We start from the raw sequence: 23,934 nt of genomic DNA on the forward strand, positions 1-23,934 counted from the left end.
TTCTAAGGGGTACTGGTTAGGTGAGGTAGTATGTACATGTAGGTAGAGTTATTAAAGTGTTCTAAGGGATACTGGTTAGGTGAGGTAGTATGTACATGTAGGTAGAGCTATTAAAGTGTTCTAGGGGGTACCGGTTAGGTGAGGTAGTATGTACATGTAGGTAGAGTTATTAAAGTGTTCTAAGGGGTACTGGTTAGGTGAGGTAGTATGTACATGTAGGTAGAGTTATTAAAGTGTTCTAAGGGGTACTGGTTAGGTGAGGTAGTATGTACATGTAGGTAGAGTTATTAAAGTGTTCTAAGGGGTACTGGTTAGGTGAGGTAGTATGTACATGTAGGTAGAGTTATTAAAGTGTTCTAAGGGGTACTGGTTAGGTGAGGTAGTATGTACATGTAGGTAGTTATTAAAGTGTTCTAAGGGGTACTGGTTAGGTGAGGTAGTATGTACATGTAGGTAGAGTTATTAAAGTGTTCTAAGGGGTACTGGTTAGGTGAGGTAGTATGTACATGTAGGTAGAGTTATTAAAGTGTTCTAAGGGGTACTGGTTAGGTGAGGTAGTATGTACATGTAGGTAGTTATTAAAGTGTTCTAAGGGGTACTGGTTAGGTGAGGTAGTATGTACATGTAGGTAGAGTTATTAAAGTGTTCTAAGGGTACTGGTTAGGTGAGGTAGTATGTACATGTAGGTAGAGTTATTAAAGTGTTCTAAGGGATACTGGTTAGGTGAGGTAGTATGTACATGTAGGTAGAGCTATTAAAGTGTTCTAGGGGTACCGGTTAGGTGAGGTAGTATGTACATGTAGGTAGAGTTATTAAAGTGTTCTAAGGGGTACTGGTTAGGTGAGGTAGTATGTACATGTAGGTAGAGTTATTAAAGTGTTCTAAGGGGTACTGGTTAGGTGAGGTAGTATGTACATGTAGGTAGAGTTATTAAAGTGTTCTAAGGGGTACTGGTTAGGTGAGGTAGTATGTACATGTAGGTAGAGTTATTAAAGTGTTCTAAGGGGTACTGGTTAGGTGAGGTAGTATGTACATGTAGGTAGTTATTAAAGTGTTCTAAGGGGTACTGGTTAGGTGAGGTAGTATGTACATGTAGGTAGAGTTATTAAAGTGTTCTAAGGGGTACTGGTTAGGTGAGGTAGTATGTACATGTAGGTAGAGTTATTAAAGTGTTCTAAGGGATACTGGTTAGGTGAGGTAGTATGTACATGTAGGTAGAGCTATTCAAGTGTTCTAGGGGGTACCGGTTAGGTGAGGTAGTATGTACATGTAGGTAGAGTTATTAAAGTGTTCTAAGGGGTACTGGTTAGGTGAGGTAGTATGTACATGTAGGTAGAGTTATTAAAGTGTTCTAAGGGGTACTGGTTAGGTGAGGTAGTATGTACATGTAGGTAGAGTTATTAAAGTGTTCTAAGGGGTACTGGTTAGGTGAGATAGTATGTACATGTAGGTACAGTTATTAAAGTGTTCTAAGGGGTACTGGTTAGGTGAGGTAGTATGTACATGTAGGTAGAGTTATTAAAGTGTTCTAAGGGGTACCAGTTAGGTGAGGTAGTATGTACATGTAGGTAGAGTTATTCAAGTGTTCTAAGGGGTACTGGTTAGGTGAGGTAGTATGTACATGTAGGTAGAGTTATTAAAGTGTTCTAAGGGGTACTGGTTAGGTGAGGTAGTATGTACATGTAGGTAGAGTTATTAAAGTGTTCTAAGGGGTACTGGTTAGGTGAGGTAGTATGTACATGTAGGTAGTTATTAAAGTGTTCTAAGGGGTACTGGTTAGGTGAGGTAGTATGTACATGTAGGTAGAGTTATTAAAGTGTTCTAAGGGGTACTGGTTAGGTGAGGTAGTATGTACATGTAGGTAGAGTTATTAAAGTGTTCTAAGGGGTACTGGTTAGGTGAGGTAGTATGTACATGTAGGTAGTTATTAAAGTGTTCTAAGGGGTACTGGTTAGGTGAGGTAGTATGTACATGTAGGTAGAGTTATTAAAGTGTTCTAAGGGGTACTGGTTAGGTGAGGTAGTATGTACATGTAGGTAGAGTTATTAAAGTGTTCTAAGGGATACTGGTTAGGTGAGGTAGTATGTACATGTAGGTAGAGCTATTAAAGTGTTCTAGGGGGTACCGGTTAGGTGAGGTAGTATGTACATGTAGGTAGAGTTATTAAAGTGTTCTAAGGGGTACTGGTTAGGTGAGGTAGTATGTACATGTAGGTAGAGTTATTAAAGTGTTCTAAGGGGTACTGGTTAGGTGAGGTAGTATGTACATGTAGGTAGAGTTATTAAAGTGTTCTAAGGGGTACTGGTTAGGTGAGGTAGTATGTACATGTAGGTAGAGTTATTAAAGTGTTCTAAGGGGTACTGGTTAGGTGAGGTAGTATGTACATGTAGGTAGAGTTATTAAAGTGTTCTAAGGGATACTGGTTAGGTGAGGTAGTATGTACATGTAGGTAGAGCTATTAAAGTGTTCTAGGGGTACCGGTTAGGTGAGGTAGTATGTACATGTAGGTAGAGTTATTAAAGTGTTCTAAGGGGTACTGGTTAGGTGAGGTAGTATGTACATGTAGGTAGAGTTATTAAAGTGTTCTAAGGGGTACTGGTTAGGTGAGGTAGTATGTACATGTAGGTAGAGTTATTAAAGTGTTCTAAGGGGTACTGGTTAGGTGAGGTAGTATGTACATGTAGGTAGAGTTATTAAAGTGTTCTAAGGGGTACTGGTTAGGTGAGGTAGTATGTACATGTAGGTAGTTATTAAAGTGTTCTAAGGGGTACTGGTTAGGTGAGGTAGTATGTACATGTAGGTAGAGTTATTAAAGTGTTCTAAGGGGTACTGGTTAGGTGAGGTAGTATGTACATGTAGGTAGAGTTATTAAAGTGTTCTAAGGGGTACTGGTTAGGTGAGGTAGTATGTACATGTAGGTAGTTATTAAAGTGTTCTAAGGGGTACTGGTTAGGTGAGGTAGTATGTACATGTAGGTAGAGTTATTAAAGTGTTCTAAGGGGTACTGGTTAGGTGAGGTAGTATGTACATGTAGGTAGAGTTATTAAAGTGTTCTAAGGGATACTGGTTAGGTGAGGTAGTATGTACATGTAGGTAGAGCTATTAAAGTGTTCTAGGGGGTACCGGTTAGGTGAGGTAGTATGTACATGTAGGTAGAGTTATTAAAGTGTTCTAAGGGGTACTGGTTAGGTGAGGTAGTATGTACATGTAGGTAGAGTTATTAAAGTGTTCTAAGGGGTACTGGTTAGGTGAGGTAGTATGTACATGTAGGTAGAGTTATTAAAGTGTTCTAAGGGGTACTGGTTAGGTGAGGTAGTATGTACATGTAGGTAGAGTTATTAAAGTGTTCTAAGGGGTACTGGTTAGGTGAGGTAGTATGTACATGTAGGTAGTTATTAAAGTGTTCTAAGGGGTACTGGTTAGGTGAGGTAGTATGTACATGTAGGTAGAGTTATTAAAGTGTTCTAAGGGGTACTGGTTAGGTGAGGTAGTATGTACATGTAGGTAGAGTTATTAAAGTGTTCTAAGGGATACTGGTTAGGTGAGGTAGTATGTACATGTAGGTAGAGCTATTCAAGTGTTCTAGGGGTACCGGTTAGGTGAGGTAGTATGTACATGTAGGTAGAGTTATTAAAGTGTTCTAAGGGGTACTGGTTAGGTGAGGTAGTATGTACATGTAGGTAGAGTTATTAAAGTGTTCTAAGGGTACTGGTTAGGTGAGGTAGTATGTACATGTAGGTAGAGTTATTAAAGTGTTCTAAGGGGTACTGGTTAGGTGAGATAGTATGTACATGTAGGTACAGTTATTAAAGTGTTCTAAGGGGTACCGGTTAGGTGAGGTAGTATGTACATGTAGGTAGAGTTATTAAAGTGTTCTAAGGGGTACCAGTTAGGTGAGGTAGTATGTACATGTAGGTAGAGTTATTCAAGTGTTCTAAGGGGTACTGGTTAGGTGAGGTAGTATGTACATGTAGGTAGAGTTATTAAAGTGTTCTAAGGGGTACTGGTTAGGTGAGGTAGTATGTACATGTAGGTAGAGTTATTAAAGTGTTCTAAGGGGTACTGGTTAGGTGAGGTAGTATGTACATGTAGGTAGTTATTAAAGTGTTCTAAGGGGTACTGGTTAGGTGAGGTAGTATGTACATGTAGGTAGAGTTATTAAAGTGTTCTAAGGGGTACTGGTTAGGTGAGGTAGTATGTACATGTAGGTAGAGTTATTAAAGTGTTCTAAGGGGTACTGGTTAGGTGAGGTAGTATGTACATGTAGGTAGTTATTAAAGTGTTCTAAGGGGTACTGGTTAGGTGAGGTAGTATGTACATGTAGGTAGAGTTATTAAAGTGTTCTAAGGGGTACTGGTTAGGTGAGGTAGTATGTACATGTAGGTAGAGTTATTAAAGTGTTCTAAGGGATACTGGTTAGGTGAGGTAGTATGTACATGTAGGTAGAGCTATTAAAGTGTTCTAGGGGTACCGGTTAGGTGAGGTAGTATGTACATGTAGGTAGAGTTATTAAAGTGTTCTAAGGGGTACTGGTTAGGTGAGGTAGTATGTACATGTAGGTAGAGTTATTAAAGTGTTCTAAGGGGTACTGGTTAGGTGAGGTAGTATGTACATGTAGGTAGAGTTATTAAAGTGTTCTAAGGGGTACTGGTTAGGTGAGGTAGTATGTACATGTAGGTAGAGTTATTAAAGTGTTCTAAGGGGTACTGGTTAGGTGAGGTAGTATGTACATGTAGGTAGTTATTAAAGTGTTCTAAGGGGTACTGGTTAGGTGAGGGAGTATGTACATGTAGGTAGAGTTATTAAAGTGTTCTAAGGGGTACTGGTTAGGTGAGGTAGTATGTACATGTAGGTAGAGTTATTAAAGTGTTCTAAGGGATACTGGTTAGGTGAGGTAGTATGTACATGTAGGTAGAGCTATTCAAGTGTTCTAGGGGTACCGGTTAGGTGAGGTAGTATGTACATGTAGGTAGAGTTATTAAAGTGTTCTAAGGGGTACTGGTTAGGTGAGGTAGTATGTACATGTAGGTAGAGTTATTAAAGTGTTCTAAGGGGTACTGGTTAGGTGAGGTAGTATGTACATGTAGGTAGAGTTATTAAAGTGTTCTAAGGGGTACTGGTTAGGTGAGATAGTATGTACATGTAGGTACAGTTATTAAAGTGTTCTAAGGGGTACTGGTTAGGTGAGGTAGTATGTACATGTAGGTAGAGTTATTAAAGTGTTCTAAGGGGTACCAGTTAGGTGAGGTAGTATGTACATGTAGGTAGAGTTATTCAAGTGTTCTAAGGGGTACTGGTTAGGTGAGGTAGTATGTACATGTAGGTAGAGTTATTAAAGTATTCTAAGGGGTACCAGTTAGGTGAGGTAGTATGTACATGTAGGTAGAGTTATTAAAGTGTTCTAAGGGGTACTGGTTAGGTGAGGTAGTATGTACATGTAGGTAGAGTTATTAAAGTGTTCTAAGGGGTACTGGTTAGGTGAGGTAGTATGTACATGTAGGTAGAGCTATTAAAGTGTTCTAAGGGGTACTGGTTAGGTGAGGTAGTATGTACATGTAGGTAGAGTTATTAAAGTGTTCTAAGGGGTACTGGTTAGGTGAGGTAGTATGTACATGTAGGTAGAGTTATTAAAGTGTTCTAAGGGGTACTGGTTAGGTGAGGTAGTATGTACATGTAGGTAGAGTTATTAAAGTGTTCTAAGGGGTACTGGTTAGGTGAGGTAGTATGTACATGTAGGTAGAGTTATTAAAGTGTTCTAAGGGGTACTGGTTAGGTGAGGTAGTATGTACATGTAGGTAGAGTTATTAAAGTGTTCTAAGGGGTACTGGTTAGGTGAGGTAGTATGTACATGTAGGTAGAGTTATTAAAGTGTTCTAAGGGGTACTGGTTAGGTGAGGTAGTATGTACATGTAGGTAGTTATTAAAGTGTTCTAAGGGGTACTGGTTAGGTGAGGTAGTATGTACATGTAGGTAGAGTTATTAAAGTGTTCTAAGGGGTACTGGTTAGGTGAGGTAGTATGTACATGTAGGTAGAGTTATTAAAGTGTTCTAAGGGATACTGGTTAGGTGAGGTAGTATGTACATGTAGGTAGAGCTATTAAAGTGTTCTAGGGGGTACCGGTTAGGTGAGGTAGTATGTACATGTAGGTAGAGCTATTAAAGTGTTCTAAGGGGTACTGGTTAGGTGAGGTAGTATGTACATGTAGGTAGAGTTATTAAAGTGTTCTAAGGGGTACTGGTTAGGTGAGGTAGTATGTACATGTAGGTAGAGTTATTAAAGTGTTCTAAGGGGTACTGGTTAGGTGAGGTAGTATGTACATGTAGGTAGTTATTAAAGTGTTCTAAGGGGTACTGGTTAGGTGAGGTAGTATGTACATGTAGGTAGAGTTATTAAAGTGTTCTAAGGGGTACTGGTTAGGTGAGGTAGTATGTACATGTAGGTAGAGTTATTAAAGTGTTCTAAGGGATACTGGTTAGGTGAGGTAGTATGTACATGTAGGTAGAGTTATTAAAGTGTTCTAAGGGGTACTGGTTAGGTGAGGTAGTATGTACATGTAGGTAGAGTTATTAAAGTGTTCTAAGGGGTACTGGTTAGGTGAGGTAGTATGTACATGTAGGTAGAGTTATTAAAGTGTTCTAAGGGGTACTGGTTAGGTGAGGTAGTATGTACATGTAGGTAGAGTTATTAAAGTGTTCTAAGGGGTACTGGTTAGGTGAGGTAGTATGTACATGTAGGTAGAGTTATTAAAGTGTTCTAAGGGGTACTGGTTAGGTGAGGGCGTATGTACATGTAGGTAGAGTTATTAAAGTGTTCTAAGGGGTACTGGTTAGGTGAGGTAGTATGTACATGTAGGTAGAGTTATTAAAGTGTTCTAAGGGGTACTGGTTAGGTGAGGGCGTATGTACATGTAGGTAGAGTTATTAAAGTGTTCTAAGGGGTACTGGTTAGGTGAGGTAGTATGTACATGTAGGTAGAGTTATTACAGTTACTATACATAGACGACAACAGAGAGTAGCAGTGGTATGGAGGGGGGGGGGGCAATGCAAATAGTCTGGGTAGCCATTTGACTCGATGTTCAGGAGTCTTATGGCTTGGGTTAGAAGCTGTTTAGAAGCCTTTTGGACCTAGACTTGGCGAGTCTTTAACAATTTTAGAGGTCCTGGTTGGCAGGAAGCTTGGCCCCAGGGATGTACTGGGCTGTTTGCACTACCCTCTGTAGTGCCTTGCGGTCGGAGGCCCAGCAGTCCTACTGTGTTCCCGGCAGTCAGATAGGGGACAACATTCCCTGATTTTGAATTTTTGGGACGTCTCTAGGGCTAATGGGTTGGATGCTGGTCTAATTTTAATTGATCAGGAAAAGGCATTTGACCGAGTTGAACATCAATACTTATGGCACACTTTTGAGGCATTTGGTTTCAGCTCTGGTTTTATTGCCATTATCAGGGTGATATATGGTGACATTGAACGTGTGCTGAAATTTAACGGTGGCTTGAGCGCTCCTTTTAAAGTACGTAGAGATTTTAGGCAGGGGTGTTCTTTGTCAGGAATGATATATGCAACCATTATAGAGCCACTACTAAATAGCATTAGACATCACATTGAAGGGGTGTACATTTCAGAGGATACTCCTCCTATTCGTCTCAGCCTATGCCGATGCTATTTTAGTGAAAAATCAAGCAGAGGTGGATAGTTTGAGTATGATGTTGTTTTTTAAAATCTTTATTTAACCAGGTAGGCTAGTTGAGAACAAGTTCTCATTTACAACTGCGACCTGGCCAAGATAAAGGACAGCAGTTCGACACAAACAACAACACAGAGTTACACATGGAATAAACAAACATACAGTCAATAATACAGTAGAAAAAAATAAAAGTCTATATACAGTGAGTGCAAATGAGATAAAAGAAGGGAGGTAAAGGTAATAAATAGGCCATGGTGGTGAAGTAATTACAGTAAAGCAAGTAGAGATACTGGGGTGCAAAGGAGCAAGATAAATAAATAAATACAGTATGGGGATGAGGTTGGAAGGGCTGTTTACAGGTGCAGTAATCTGTGAGCTTCTCTGACAGCTGGTTCTTAAAGCTAGTGAGGGAGATAAGAGTCTCCAGCTTCAGTGGTTTTTGCAGTTCGTTCCAGTCATTGGCAGCCGAGAACTGAAAGGGAAGGCGGCCGAAGGAGGAATTGGCTTTGGTGGTGACCAGTGAGATATACCTGCTGGAGCGCGTGCAATAGGTGGGTGCTGCTATGGTGACCAGTGAACTGAGATAAGGATGGTCTTTACCTAGCAGAGACTTGTCGATGACCTGGAGCCAGTGGGTTTGGCGACGAGTATGAAGCGATGGCCAGCCAACGAGAGCGCGTACAGGTCGCAGTGGTGGGTAATATATGGGGCTTTGGTGACAAAACGGATGGCACTGTGATAGACTGCATCCAATTTGTTGAGTAGAATGTTGGAGGCTATTTTATAAATGACATCACCGAAGTCGAGGATCGGTAGGACGGTCAGTTTTACGAGGGTATGTTTGGCAGCATGAGTGAAGGATGCTTTGTTGCTAAATAGGAAGCCGATTCTAGATGTAATTTTGGATTGGAGATGCTTAATGTGAGTCTGGAAGGAGAATTGGTTGATCGGTTTAGGGGAATATTCTCTGCAAAGGTATATTGGGGAAAAAAAGTTTTACTGAAGGGATCATTGCTTTGCCAGGGGGGCTGGAATGGTGTAAGGGAGGTTTTAAGTATCTTGGAGTGTACCTAGGGGATGAGGGGACAATGGAAACAAATTGGAATGGGGTGCTTGAAATGGAGGAAGGGAGGATGAGGAGATGGCTGTGGTTGTTATCTCGTATGTCATGCAGGGGGCGCACTATTATTGTTAACAATGTGGTTGCCTCTGCACCGTGACGTCGGTTGTCATGTTTAGAGCCACCATCTGGCCTTCTGGCTAAGATACAGGCGATTATTGTAGATTTATTTTGAGATAAATATCATTGGGTTCCGCAAAGTGTTTTGTATTTGTCAAAAGAGGAGGGGGGATAAGGTCTTGTACATCTTGCTAGGAGGGCTGCTGCTTTCCGGGTTTTAGTTTTTAAAAAGGTTGCTTTATGGACCGGAAAATGTGGTTTGGAGATGGGTGGCAGGTCCTGTATTACAGCAGGTCGGGGGATTAGGTTTAAAGAAGGATTTATTTTAGGTTGATAGTAGCCAGATTTCAAGGGGGGTACCTTCGTTTTACAGAGGCCTTAGGGTTTGGAGCATAATAACGGAGTTGAGAGGGTTGGAAGAGGTGGGTTTGGATGAGGTGAATGGGAAAGACTTATATAGGGGGTGTGTCAAGGATTTGAATAAAGATCAATTGAAGAATAGAAAAGACACTCCTTGGAGGGTAAAACTGTCATTGTCATTGGTGACAAGGTAAAGCCAACATGCAATAGAGGGTTTTGCATGGCATCATTACAGTCAATGCTTTTGTATCTGTTATTAACTCAGATATTGGTGTCCAGATAGATGTCCTTTTTTGTAACATAAAATAAACAATTTTTCACTGTTTTATGGAGTGTGAGAGGATAAAGCCTCTTTGAAATACTGTAGTCTTTGTTTACAGCTGTAGGGGAGATTTTCAATAACACTGTTTTATGGAGTGTGGGAGGATAAAGCCTCTTTAAAATACTGTAGTCTTTGTATACAGCTGTAGGGGAGATTTTCAATAACACTGTTTTATGGAGTGTGGGAGGATAAAGCCTCTTTGAAATACTGTAGTCTTTGTTTACAGCTGCAGGGGAGATTTTCAATAACACTGTTTTATGGAGTGTGGGAGGATAAAGCCTCTTTGAAATACTGTAGTCTTTGTATACAGCTGTAGGGGAGATTTTCAATAACACTGTTTTATGGAGTGTGGGAGGATAAAGCCTCTTTGAAATACTGTAGTCTTTGTTTACAGCTGTAGGGGAGATTTTCAATAACACTGTTTTATGGAGTGTGAGAGGATAAAGCCTCTTTGAAATACTGTAGTCTCTGTTTACAGCTGTAGGGGAGATTTTCAATAACACTGTTTTATGGAGTGTGGGAGGATAAAGCCTCTTTGAAATACTGTAGTCTTTGTTTACAGCTGTAGGGGAGATTTTCAATAACACTGTTTTATGGAGTGTGAGAGGATAAAGCCTCTTTGAAATACTGTAGTCTCTGTTTACAGCTGTAGGGGAGATTTTCAATAACACTGTTTTATGGAGTGTGGGAGGATAAAGCCTCTTTGAAATACTGTAGTCTTTGTTTACAGCTGTAGGGGAGATTTTCAATAACACTGTTTTATGGAGTGTGGGAGGATAAAGCCTCTTTGAAATACTGTAGTCTTTGTTTACAGCTGTAGGGGAGATTTTCAATAACACTGTTTTATGGAGTGTGGGAGGATAAAGCCTCTTTGAAATACTGTAGTCTTTGTATACAGCTGTAGGGGAGATTTTCAATAACACTGTTTTATGGAGTGTGGGAGGATAAAGCCTCTTTGAAATACTGTAGTCTTTGTTTACAGCTGTAGGGGAGATTTTCAATAACACTGTTTTATGGAGTGTGGGAGGATAAAGCCTCTTTGAAATACTGTAGTCTTTGTTTACAGCTGTAGGGGAGATTTTCAATAACACTGTTTTATGGAGTGTGGGAGGATAAAGCCTCTTTGAAATACTGTAGTCTTTGTTTACAGCTGTAGGGGAGATTTTCAATAACACTGTTTTATGGAGTGTGGGAGGATAAAGCCTCTTTGAAATACTGTAGTCTTTGTTTACAGCTGTAGGGGAGATTTTCAATAACACTGTTTTTAATTTGGGGTTTCACTAAGCAACAGAAAAGAAAATGTCAACTGTTAAAACATTTTTGGGGGACTGTAACAAGTGAGCTAAGAGTCGGGAAGCAAGTTCAGGGAGTGAGTGTTTTAATAAATAAACATAACACAAACAACAAACAAACATGAAACAGAAACAATGACTCCTGGGGAAGGAACCAAAGGGAGAGATATATATAGGGAAGGAACCAAAGAGAGTGACATATATAGGGAAGGAACCAAAGGGAGAGATATATATATATAGGGAAGGAACCAAAGAGAGTGACATATATAGGGAAGGAACCAAAGGGAGTGACATATATAGGGAAGGAACCAAAGAGAGTGACATATATAGGGAAGGAACCAAAGGGAGAGATATATATAGGGAAGGAACCAAAGAGAGTGACATATATAGGGAAGGAACCAAAGGGAGAGATATATATATAGGGAAGGAACCAAAGGGAGATATATATATATAGGGAAGGAACCAAAGAGAGTGACATATATAGGGAAGGAACCAAAGGGAGTGACATATATAGGGAAGGAACCAAGGGGAGGGACATATATAGGGAAGGAACCAAAGGGAGGGACATATATAGGGAAGGAACCAAAGAGAGTGACATATATAGGGAAGGAACCAAAGGGAGAGATATATATATATATAGGGAAGGAACCAAAGAGAGTGACATATATAGGGAAGGAACCAAAGGGAGAGATATATATAGGGAAGGAACCAAAGAGAGTGACATATATAGGGAAGGAACCAAAGGGAGAGATATATATATAGGGAAGGAACCAAAGGGAGAGATATATATATAGGGAAGGAACCAAAGAGAGTGACATATATAGGGAAGGAACCAAAGGGAGTGACATATATAGGGAAGGAACCAAGGGGAGTGACATATATAGGGAAGGAACCAAAAGGAGGGACATATATAGGGAAGGAACCAAAGGGAGGGACATATATAGGGAAGGAACCAAAGGGAGGGACATATATAGGGAAGGAACCAAAGAGAGTGACATATATAGGGAAGGAACCAAAGGGAGTGACATATATAGGGAAGGAACCAAAGGGAGTGACATATATAGGGAAGGAACCAAAGGGAGTGACATATATATAGGGAAGGAAACAAAGGGAGGGACATATATAGGGAAGGAACCAAAGGGAGGAACATATATAGGGAAGGAACCAAAGGGAGGGACATATATAGGGAAGGAACCAAAGGGAGGGACATATATAGGGAAGGATCCAAAGGGAGGGACATATATAGGGAAGGAACCAAAGGGAGGGACATATATAGGGAAGGAACCAAAGGGAGGGACATATATAGGGAAGGAACCAAAGGGAGGGACATATATAGGGCAGGTAATCAAGGAGGTGATGGATTCCAGGTAATGATGGTGACAGGTGTGCGCCATAATGAGCAGCCTGGTGACCTAGAGGCCGGAGAGGGAACACACGTGACAGGGACAAGCTAAGATGGCCATTTTTCTGAGTAGGAAACATAAAATAGACACGCACGGGTTATGAGCAGGTTGTAAGATGTGTTTTTAAAGGATTAGTCAAAGTGAGCATAAAAGGGGATTTTGAGTTCTTCTTGGCTGTAAAAGATCTCCCATTGTTTGAGGAGACGTGGGCTTATGAAGGAGCGGATTGTTTTGTGGAGGAGGGGGAAAAAGAATTGTTGATAAAATGAGTTGAACGTATATCTATGTTTTTTAAGTTAATTTATTTTTATTTAGGAATGACACATTTATTGCTTAATTTCTGAAAAGGCACAGTGTGCCATTATTTGTGTTCATTATTAAGTATAAAATAAAGGTTTTTATAAAAACTCAAAACTCTCTGTCTGTCTTTGTCTTTCTCCACTTTTGATGTCAAAAACCTTTGATGTTGTTACTTGCACTTTTTGTTTCTTTCCCTTTCATCTGTCAACTTTAATGTCACACAACTCTTTCTCTTTCCCACGCTCTTCCTCTTTACCTTCAATCTGTCTCTCTATCTCTCCTTTTATCTGTGACTGTTTGGTCTTCTACCTCTATTTATATATCTCAAGTGCTTACTCCACTGATCGCTCTCTCCCTTTCTCTCCCTCTCTATCCCTCCCCCTCTCTCCCTATCTCCCTCCCTTCCATCCGGATTTCCATGGTCTACCCCAGGGCTGTGTGACACTGCCATCTCATTATCTCTCTCTCTCCCTCTCTCGCTGTCTTTTCTCCTTCCTCGATTTTCTCTCTCCTCCTCCCCCACTTCTTCTCTTCCCCCTCACTCTTTCTTTCTCCCCTCTCTGCCAATAAGACAGATAAAAGTAAAATATTTCTCTCTCGATCCTCCCTCTCTCCTTTATCTCTTAGGCCTCCATTATTCCCTGATCGTATCACCCCATATTACTCATCACTCAGATCAGTTGCAGGTATCACATTCTCACTGCAGGACAACATGTCATTGGGATTACTAGAATCGATAACCCCACAGCACCCCCAACAACACACTAGTCTAAAGTTTTTTCTGTGAGTAACCACTGACAAACGCTGCCCTCTGGGCTAGAAATGGGAACTAACCTCATGTTTGCCCTTCATTCTGCAGACTCGAATGTCATTCTTATTGGATTCCCACGTTCGCTTCTAGCAGAGGATCACAACATGACATGACCAGAGGGTTACAATCATACTGGGATCTGATTTAATCAGAGGTGTTTGTTACATCAGCGAGGTCATACACTTAGTGTCTGTCTGTCTGTCTGTCTGTCTGTCTGTCTGTCTGTCTGTCTGTCTGTCTGTCTGTCTGTCTGTCTGTCTGTCTCACCTTGCTGTAGAACATTTCATCCCCTGACATATTGTCCAGCTCCACTCTGTATAGATCATCTCTGTTTTACAAACACAGACAACAGGAGAAAAACAAAGACGTTTTCAGTATTTTACAGTGTATTTGATCATGAAACAACTATATACTGTGTACAGTGTCTGTGGTAGGGTACTGTGTACTGTGTGTAAGGTATGGTGCTGTGTACTGTGTGTAAGGTAGGGTACAGTGTGTAAGGTAGGGTACTGTGTACAGTGTGTAAGGTAGGGTACTGTGTACTGTGTGTGCGGTAGGGTACTATGTACAGTGTGTAAGGTAGGGTACTGTGTACTGTGTGTGCGGTAGGGTACTATGTACAGTGTGTAAGGTAGGCTACTGTGTACTGTGTGTGCGGTAGGGTACTATGTACAGTGTGTAAGGTAGGGTACTGTGTACAGTGTGTAAGGTAGGGTACTGTGTACAGTGTGTAAGGTAGGGTGCTGTGTACTGTGTGTAAGGTAGGGTACAGTGTGTAAGGTACGGTACTATGTACAGTGTGTAAGGTAGGGTACAGGCAGTGTCTGATTATTACCTGGCTCCTATGTAGAGAGTGCGGTTGACCTGGAGCACTGTCTGAATGTGCAGCTCCTGTCTCTGAGAGGAATGATGAGCTCTACCAACAAACACAGGGTACCTCCTCACCACTGAGAAGAAGGATGAGAGAGCGAAAGAAAGGGTTGTTTATACTCTATCATTACATTACAGGGGATGGAGAGAGAAAGACAGGAAGGATGGAGGGAAAAAAGCTAGGAGGGGAAGAGTGAAAAGTGAGAAAGGCGGAGAAGGGAGAAACAGAGTGATGGCAGAAAGATGGAGACAGACAATGATAGTGATACAGGAGGGGAAGAGGGGATAGATCAGACACATACAGTATGGAAGGACAGGCAGGACACACTGCAGGAGGAGAGGAGAGGATAGATCAGACACATACAGTATGGAAGGACAGGTAGGACACACTGCAGGAGGAGAGGAGAGGATAGATCAGACACATACAGTATGGAAGGACAGGCAGGACACACTGCAGGAGGAGAGGAGAGGATAGATCAGACACATACAGTATGGAAGGACAGGCAGGACACACTGCAGGAGGAGAGGAGATGATAGATCAGACACATACAGTATGGAAGGACAGGCAAGACACACTGCAGGAGGAGAGGAGAGGATAGATCAGACACATACAGTATGGAAGGACAGGCAGGACACACTGCAGGAGGAGAGGAGAGGATAGATCAGACACATACAGTATGGAAGGACAGGCAGGACACACTGCAGGAGGAGAGGAGAGGATAGATCAGACACATACAGTATGGAAGGACAGGCAGGACACACTGCAGGAGGAGAGGAGAGGATAGATCAGACACATACAGTATGGAAGGACAGGCAGGACACACTGCAGGTAGGGTGGAGAGGACATAGTGACATCTCCATACGGACTCCTCTTCAGGAGATTTGAGTGGAACCACTGTCTCATTGTCCTTGACTGCAGGGAGCGACATAATAGACATCCATCCATCTACGTATCTCCAAACGCTCTGCCCTCTCTCTCTCCTCTGCTTCTATTCAATCTCTCTCTCTATCTCCACCACTCTCTATTTCCATCTCCACCTCTCTGACTATCTACCTCCTCCCTCCTTCGATTGCTCTCTTTTTCTCTCTGTCCTCCCATGCCTCTCTCTCTCCACCTCTCACACCCCCCTCCTCTTGAACTAGGTTGATGCTCAATCAGATATGCAGTAAAACAGCAACAAAGCAATGACCTCAGATAGCAGCTCCATAATATTAAATCGAAGGAGAGGAGAGCATTATATATTTTGTTCACACACTCAAGGAAAAACACATTTCCCAGTGCTTCTGCAATCTCTGTGACACGGTTGTTTCGTGTGAAAACAGCTCCAGACCAAGACTGTGACCCCTGACCTTTCTGGCCTGATGGAATACTGAGATCCACCAAGGGTCATTCAGCACAGATACCATACATACAAAAACGCATACGGGCCAAAGAAACACATACACACACACTGAGTATACTGAAAAATTAAGAACACCTTCCTAATATTGAGTTTCATCCTTAGCCACAGGAAGTAGTTTGGTGGTGGTGGTGCTGTGTTTTTTATGGGGGGGGGGATGAGCAAAAAATAATGACTGTGCTGAAGACGTCTATATCGGTCTGATATTATCACAAACCACTTGATGTACTCAATTACTGTATCTTCATGGTTATGGAGTCTACAGGTACAACGTCTACAGGTACAAACCAAGATGACCCGTCTATGTACAATACAGTAATATACATTTACATTAAGTGGTTTGTAAGGATGGTAAATTAATACTGCACAAAAAGTGGTTGTCTTCCATATTATTTGATCAAGAAAACTATTTAATTTGATGTGGATGTTTTATGTTTTTGCCCATAAATTTGCACCTTTTGATGTAAATGTTTGAGAACAGAGTTTTGTTCTTTCTGGATTCCATTAGAATGTCAGAATCACAGAGAAAGGGACAGGGCAACAAGTCTTACAATTCCAACTATTGAATCCTGCAAGATACTGTTCTTCATTATACAAGTAACTTTCTTGCTAAAGCGGAGATGATGAGAAATAGTTTTGGCCCGCACTACAGACATCTACATTGGTTTGCTAATACTAGTAAAGGCCCAGTGCACCACTTTGTGAGAAAAAAATGTATATATTTTTTGATTCCGATATTTTTCAGAGGGTCCTGCAGCACCCTCAGCCCCCCTACTTCCCGCAGCTATGGTTACAGCCCTCCTTTTGCCCTCAGAACAGCCTCAATTCATCAAGGCATGACTGAACAACGTTTCGAAAGCATTCCACGAGGAAGCTGGACCATGTTGACTCCAATGCTTCCCACGGTTGTGTCAAGTTGGCTGGATGTCCTTTGGGTGGTGGACCATTCTTGAGACACATGAAAACTGTTGAGCGTGAAAAATCCAGAAGCGTTGCAGTTCTTGACACAAACCGGTGCGCCTGGCACCTACCACCGTACCCCGTTCAAAGGCCCTTACATTTGTTGTCTTGCCCATTCACCCTCTGAATGTCACACACGCACAATCTATGTCTCAATTGTCAAAAATCCTCCTGGATTCACCTGGTCAGTCTGTCATAGAAAGAGCAGGTGTCCTTAATGTTTTGTATACTCAGTACACGAGCGTGCGCAAACACACACACACACACACACACACACACACACACACACACACACACACACACACACACACACACACACACACACACACACACACACACACACACACACACACACACACACACACACACACACACACACACACACACACACATACAATGAGAAGGACACATACCCTCTAAGGGAGCGTAGCTGAGCGGACCGGGCTCCTCTGGGAAAGAACTGTGAGCCAATCGGAGGAGAAGGAGGAGAAACGTGAGGGGAGGGGCCATGGTTGTCATGGCAGCACAGCACGGGCACTAGAAAGGGAAAGAAAGAGAGGAGAGAGAGAAGAGAGAATAATCAGTGACCAGTCCTATAGTTGCAAATCACACCGCACATTATATAGGTGGTGTAGAGAGATATTGATTGCAATAGGTTGCATACACGGGCACACACACATGTACGCATGCACTCAGGCAGGGTCAAATGACCTGGCACCTAAAGTATGGTCCACAGAGCAGTTTACACTGGGGAGAAGGCTGTTTCAAATGAAATGCAATGTGCCCTATTGTTTAGAATGGCTACACATTGTTGAGCATTTCCAGCTGAACACGGTGACCTAAGCCATATACCACCCCAGAGTCCTATATAGAGAGCAGTGGCTACTGCTATGGAGGGAACCCCACAGTGCCATACACCATAACATCCTATACAACAGAGAAGCTAGGCCCTATAGCAAACCCCCCAAAAAAGTGAAAGACTGAAGGCAGCTGGAGAACATCAGACAAGCTGAGGGAAGTCACAGATAAGTTGGACAATATCTCCATGTACTCTATAGAGCCCAATGCTTGGTAATGTACTCTATAGAGCCCAATGCTTGGTAATCTACTCTATAGAGCCCAATGCTTGGTAAAGTACTCTATAGAGTCCAATGCTAGTTAGTGTACTCTATAGAGCCATATGCTTGATAATGTACTCCATCAAGCCCAATGCTTGGTAATGTACTCTATAGAGCCCAATGCTTGGTAATGTACTCTATAGAGCCCAATGCTTGGTAATGTATTCTATAGAGCCCAATGCTTGGTAATGTACTCTATAGAACCCAATGCTTGGTAATGTATTCTATAGAACCCAATGCTTGGTAATGTACTCTATAGAACCCAATGCTTGGTAATGTACTCTATAGAGCCCAATGCTTTGTAATATGTTCTATAGAACCCAATGCTTTGTAATCTGTTCTATAGAACCCAATGCTTGGTAATGTATTCTATAGAACCCAATGCTTGGTATTGTACTCTACATAACCCAATGCTTGGTAATGTACTCTATAGAACCCAATGTTTGGTAATGTACTCTATAGAACCCAATGCTTGGTAATGTATTCTATAGAACCCAATGCTTGGTAATGTACTCTATAGAACCCAATGCTTGGTAATGTACTCTATAGAGCTCAATGCTTTGTAATCTGTTCTATAGAACCCAATGCTTTGTAATCTGTTCTATAGAACCCAATGCTTGGTAATGTATTCTATAGAACCCAATGCTTGGTAACGTACTCTACAGAACCCAATGCTTGGTAATGTACTCTATAGAACCCAATGCTTGGTAATGTACTCTATAGAACCCAATGCTTGGTAATGTACTCTATAGAACCCAATGCTTGGTAATGTACTCTATAGAACCCAATGCTTGGTAATGTACTCTATAGAACCCAATGCTTGGTAATGTATTCTATAGAACCCAATGCTTGGTAATGTACTCTATAGAACCCAATGCTTGGTAATGTACTCTATAGAACCCAATGCTTTGTAATCTGTTCTATAGAACCCAATGCTTGGTAATGTATTCTATAGAACCCAATGCTTGGTAATGTACTCTATAGAACCCAATGCTTGGTAATGTACTCTATAGAACCCAATGCTTGGTAATGTATTCTATAGAACCCAATGCTTGGTAATGTACTCTATAGAACCCAATGCTTGGTAATGTACTCTATAGAACCCAATGCTTTGTAATCTGTTCTATAGAACCCAATGCTTGGTAATGTATTCTATAGAACCCAATGCTTGGTAATGCACAACAATACTAGTCATTCAGTTGAGGCTCTTATCCAGACAAACTTCTCTTTCACCGTCTCTATCACATACACGTATTCGCACGCATGCACGCACGCACGCACGCACGCAGGCACACACACACACACACACACACACACACACACACACACACACACACACTGCAGAGGTGAAACAGTGAAATGTGGGCATCCACCCAGCAATGCATCAATCAACAGATTGCTCTTTATAAAACAAGAGCTGACTTACTGCCACACATAAATAATGAGAGAGATTGGCTGACACTCTAAGGTATCAGGGGCATTTCAACTCAGTCAATTCAATAATTTTATTGAAATTCTTTACGAAAAACTTTATCGGGGGAAAATAGTAGAGCCATTTAATTTGATGAATGATTTTTCTCTAACTGTAATGAACTGTAATGACCCCAGCCCTGCACAAAGCTACAGATCCACTTACTCTACAACAGGTCTCACCCACTGCTGTTTCACGCCTGTACCAAGCATTCAGTGCTATGAAAATAACAACTTCTCTTTGTCTGGGGATAATAATTGAGGGATATACAGAGCCTTCGAAAGTATTCACACCCCTTGACTTTTTCCACATTTTGTTGTGTTTCAGCCTGAATTTAAAATAGATTGAATTGAGTTTTTTTTCTCACTAGCCTACACACAATAGTGTGTGCAAAGCTGTCATCAAGGCAAAGGGTGGCTATATTTTGATTTGTTTAACACTTTTGTGGTTACTACATGATTCCATATGTGTTATTTCATAGTTTTGATGTCTTCACTACTATTCTACAATGTAGAAAATAGTAAAAATCAAGAAAAACTAATAGGGGTTTCCAAACGTTTGACTGGTACTGTATATATATATATATATATATAACGTTTGACTGGTACTGTATATATATATATATATATATATATATATATATATATATATATATATATAAATAACGTTTGACTGGTACTGTATATATATAACGTTTGACTGGTACTGTATATATATATATATATATATATAACGTTTGACTGGTACTGTATATATATAACGTTTGACTGGTACTGTATATATATATATAGCGTTTGACTGGTACTGTATATATATATATTTATATATATATAACGTTTGACTGGTACTGTATATATATATATATATAACGTTTGACTGGTACTGTATATAGATAACGTTTGACTGGTACTGTATATATATAGATAACGTTTGACTGGTAGAGTATATATATATATAATGTTTGACTGGTACTGTATATATATAACGTTTGACTGGTACTGTATATAGATAACGTTTGACTGGTACTGTATATATATAATGTTTGACTGGTACTGTATATATATAATGTTTGACTGGTACTGTATGTAAATGAGATATTTCTGTACTTAATTTTCAATATATTTGCAAATCTGTCTAAAAATATGTTTTTACTTTGTCATTATGGGCTATTGTGTGTAGTTTGGTGAAATATTTAATATATTTCATACATTTTGAAATCAGGCTGTAATACTTTTTGAAGGCACTATAGGAGAGATGATGGAGGAAGATGGAGGGAGGATGTGAGGAGAGGACAGGGGAGGAAAGGAGAGGAGAGAAGAGAAGAGGAGAGGAGAGGAGAGGAGATCAAAGGAAATTAAAAGAGTGGAGGAAAGGAGAGGGTAGAAAATATCTTGAATAATTTTTATGAGAAGGTGATGGAAGTGTGGATAGAGCGATACGATAAGAAAAAGAGACATATAAACGGGTTGGCTGACAACATCCCGAAAATGATCTGCACATCGATGTGGCTGGAAAGCGTGCGTTATTATGATCCTGAACGGTCAGTAAAACTAGCAACAATGACAAGAAGCTGCCATGTTGGGAACTGTAGGTGGCTCGTTTCAGCTCATTGCACTGTTTCTTTAAAAACACATTTTTATACAGTGCATTTGGAAATTATCCTGACACCTTGACTTTTTCCACATTTTATTACATTAAAGCCTTATTCTAAAATGGATTCAATCATTTTTTCCCTCATCAATGTACACAAAATACCCCATAACAGATTTTTAGAAATTTGCAAATTTATTTCAAATTTCAAATAAAAAACAGAACATTATTTATACGAGTATTCAGACCCTTTGCTATGAGACTCGAAATTGAGCTCAGATACATCCTGTTTTCATTGATCATCCTTAAGCTGTTTCTTCAACTTGATTGGAGTCCACCTGTGGTAAATTCAATTGATTGGACATGATTTGGAAAGGCACACACCTGTCTCTATAAGGTCCCACAGTTGACACTATATGTCAGAGCAAAACCAAGCCATGAGGTTGAAGGAATTGTCCATACAGCCCTGAGGCAGGATTGTGTCGAGGCTCAGATCTGGGAAAGGGTACCAAAACATTTCTGCAGAATGGAAGGTCCCCAAGAACACAGTGGCCTCCATCATTCTTAAATGGAAGAAGTTTGGAACCACTAAGATTCTTCCTAGAGCTGGCTGCCCATCCAATCTGAGCATTCAGGGGCGAAGGGCCTTGGTCAGGGAGGTGACCAAGAACCCAGTGGTCACTCTGACAGAGATCTAGAGTTCATCTGTGGAGATGGGAGAACCTTCCAGAAGGACAATGATGAAACCAATATTGAACTTTTTGGCCTGAATGCCAAGGGTCACGTAGGGAGGAAGACTAGTCAAGAGACTAGTCAGGATCAAGTGAAAGATGAAAGGAGCAAAGTACAGAGTGTACATTGATGAGGGAAAAAAACATGTAATCCATTGATCCTGACTAGTCTCTTGACTAGTCTTCCTCCCACCGTTCCCCCCTACGTGAAAACCTGCTCCAGAGTGGTCAGGACCTTAGACTGGGGCAAAGATTCACCTTCCAACAGGACAACGACCCTAAGAACAAAGCTAAGACAACGCAGGAGTGACTTCGGGACAAGTCTCTGAATGTTCTTGAGTGGCCCAGCTAGAGCCCGGATTTGAACCCAATCTAACATCTCTGGAGAGACCTGAAAATATCTGTGCAGCAACTCTCCCCATCCAACCTGACAGAGATTAAGAGGATCTGCAGAGAAGAATGGGAGAAACTCCCAAAATACAAGGTGTGCCAAGCTTGTAGCGCCATACCCAAGAAGACTAAAGGCTGTAATCACTGCCAACGATGCTTCAACACAGTACTGAGTAAAGGGTCTGAATTCTTAAAGGGTCTGCTTTTTATTTTTTATACATTTTGCAAACATTTCTAAAAACCTGTTTTTGCTTTGTCATTGAGGTATTGTGTGTAGATTGATGAGGGGGAAAATATTTTTATCCATTTTAGAATAAGGCTGTAATGTAACAAAAAGTCAAGGTGTCTGAATACTTTCTCTGTGTGTGTATGTGTACTGAACAAACATATGAATGCAACATGTAAAGTGTTGATCCCATATATTTCATGAGCTGAAAGAAAATATATCAGAAATGTTCCATATGAACAAAAAGCTTATGTCTCTAAAATGTTGTGAACAGATTTTCAGAAATCTCAAATTGAATAAAAAGTCATATAATTCAAAATGATTTAGAGCCAGTCCACCAAATGGGTCAATGCACTGCAGGGTATTCTGGGTCATTTGTCTTTCTTGCAAGGTATACAAGGTATAGGTATACATTTCTTTGAAATATTGAAAAGGGGGGGGAAATGGGAAGCATATAAAACAATGTAAGCAAAGAAGAATGTTCATCTCAATCACTGAAAATTCTACCCTGTGTAAGTGTAATGTGTAAGGGAGACCAATGGGCCAAGTCCTCTTTAACTTTCCCAATAGCAGATGAGCAATTGTCTTTAACATTAGGTGGAATATTGGGTGGATTTTGATCCCCAGTTAGGTGAAACCCATTGGATTTGATTGGAGAGTGAGTGTTGTGAGGAGAGAAGACTCCTCAGCTGCAGGATTTAGGGGTATTAATATGGACTTGGACCAATTTACCTTATATCCCAAAGAGAAACCAAAAGCCTCAAATAATTTAGGAGCATTAGGTATAGAGTTAAAAATATTTGATAAGAAATTTAGAACATCATCTGTATACAAGGAAATATAATGGACAGTACCTTTAATACTAATAGGACAGACCTTTGGACTTAGTCTCAGACTAAGAGGCTCAAGAGACAAGGCAAATAGAATTGGGGATATTGGACAACCTTGTCTTGAGCCTCTTTGCACCCTCAACTGCGGAAAGGATCGTTACCAGTGAGAACTCGAGAAAAAGGCTCATTGTAGAGAGTTTGAATCATGTGAATGAAAGAGGAGCCAAACCCAAAATGTCCATTATAAGCAGTCAAAATGTTCTGCATCAAGGGATAGCACTGCACAAAGATTCTTCCTGATAAGGCAAGGGCTGATTTCAAGGTTTTATTGCTAACATACAAAGCATTATATGGGCTTGCTCCTACCTATATTTCCGATTTGGTCCTGCGAACATACCTACACTTGTACACTGCGGTCACAAGATGCAGGCCTCCTAATTGTCTCTAGAATGTTTAAGCAAACAGCTGGATGCAGGGCTTTCTCCCATAGATCCATTTTTATGGAATGGTCTGCCTACCCATGTGAGAGACGCAGACTTGGTTATTGAAGACTCATCTCGTCAGTAGGTCCTATGATTGAGTGTAGTCTGGCCCAGGAGTGTGAAGTTGAACGGAGAGGCACTGGAGCAACGAACCACCCTTGCTGTCTCTGCCTGGCTGGTTCCCCTCTCTCCACTGGGATTCTATGCCTCGAACCTTATTACAGTGGCTGAGTCACTGGCTTACTGGTGCTCTTCCATGCCGTCCCTAGGAGGGGTGTGTCACTTGAGTGGGTTGAGTCACTGACGTGTTCTTCCTGTCTGGGTTGGCGCCCCCCCCCCCCTTGGGTTGTGCCGTGGCGGAGCTCTTTGTGGGCTATACACTGCCTTGTCTCAGGATGGTAAGTTGGTGGTTGAAAATGTCCCTCTAGTGATGTGTGGGCTGTGCTTTGGCAATGTGGGTGGGGTTATATCCTGCCTGTTTGGCTCTGTCTGGGGGTATCATCGGACGGGGCCACA

At 41.1% G+C, this 23,934-nt stretch overlaps 1 protein-coding gene across 2 annotated transcripts in view; it reads right to left on the reverse strand.

Moving 5' to 3' along the window:
• LOC118402492 (semaphorin-6B-like) overlaps positions 1-23,934 on the reverse strand; it is a 95,568-nt gene that overhangs the window by 29,844 nt on the left and 41,790 nt on the right. For both annotated transcript variants that reach the window (XM_052476445.1, XM_052476444.1), the window contains exons 2-5: positions 16,994-17,117; positions 14,186-14,297; positions 13,618-13,678; positions 13,374-13,436 (exon numbers count right to left, since the gene is read on the reverse strand). In XM_052476445.1, coding sequence (XP_052332405.1) covers positions 13,374-13,436; positions 13,618-13,678; positions 14,186-14,297; positions 16,994-17,117 — 360 coding nt within the window. The remainder of the gene's footprint in view (positions 1-13,373; positions 13,437-13,617; positions 13,679-14,185; positions 14,298-16,993; positions 17,118-23,934) is intronic.

Source organism: Oncorhynchus keta, chromosome 23 (assembly GCF_023373465.1).
Source record: "Oncorhynchus keta strain PuntledgeMale-10-30-2019 chromosome 23, Oket_V2, whole genome shotgun sequence".
Taxonomy (NCBI): Eukaryota; Metazoa; Chordata; class Actinopteri; order Salmoniformes; family Salmonidae; genus Oncorhynchus; species Oncorhynchus keta.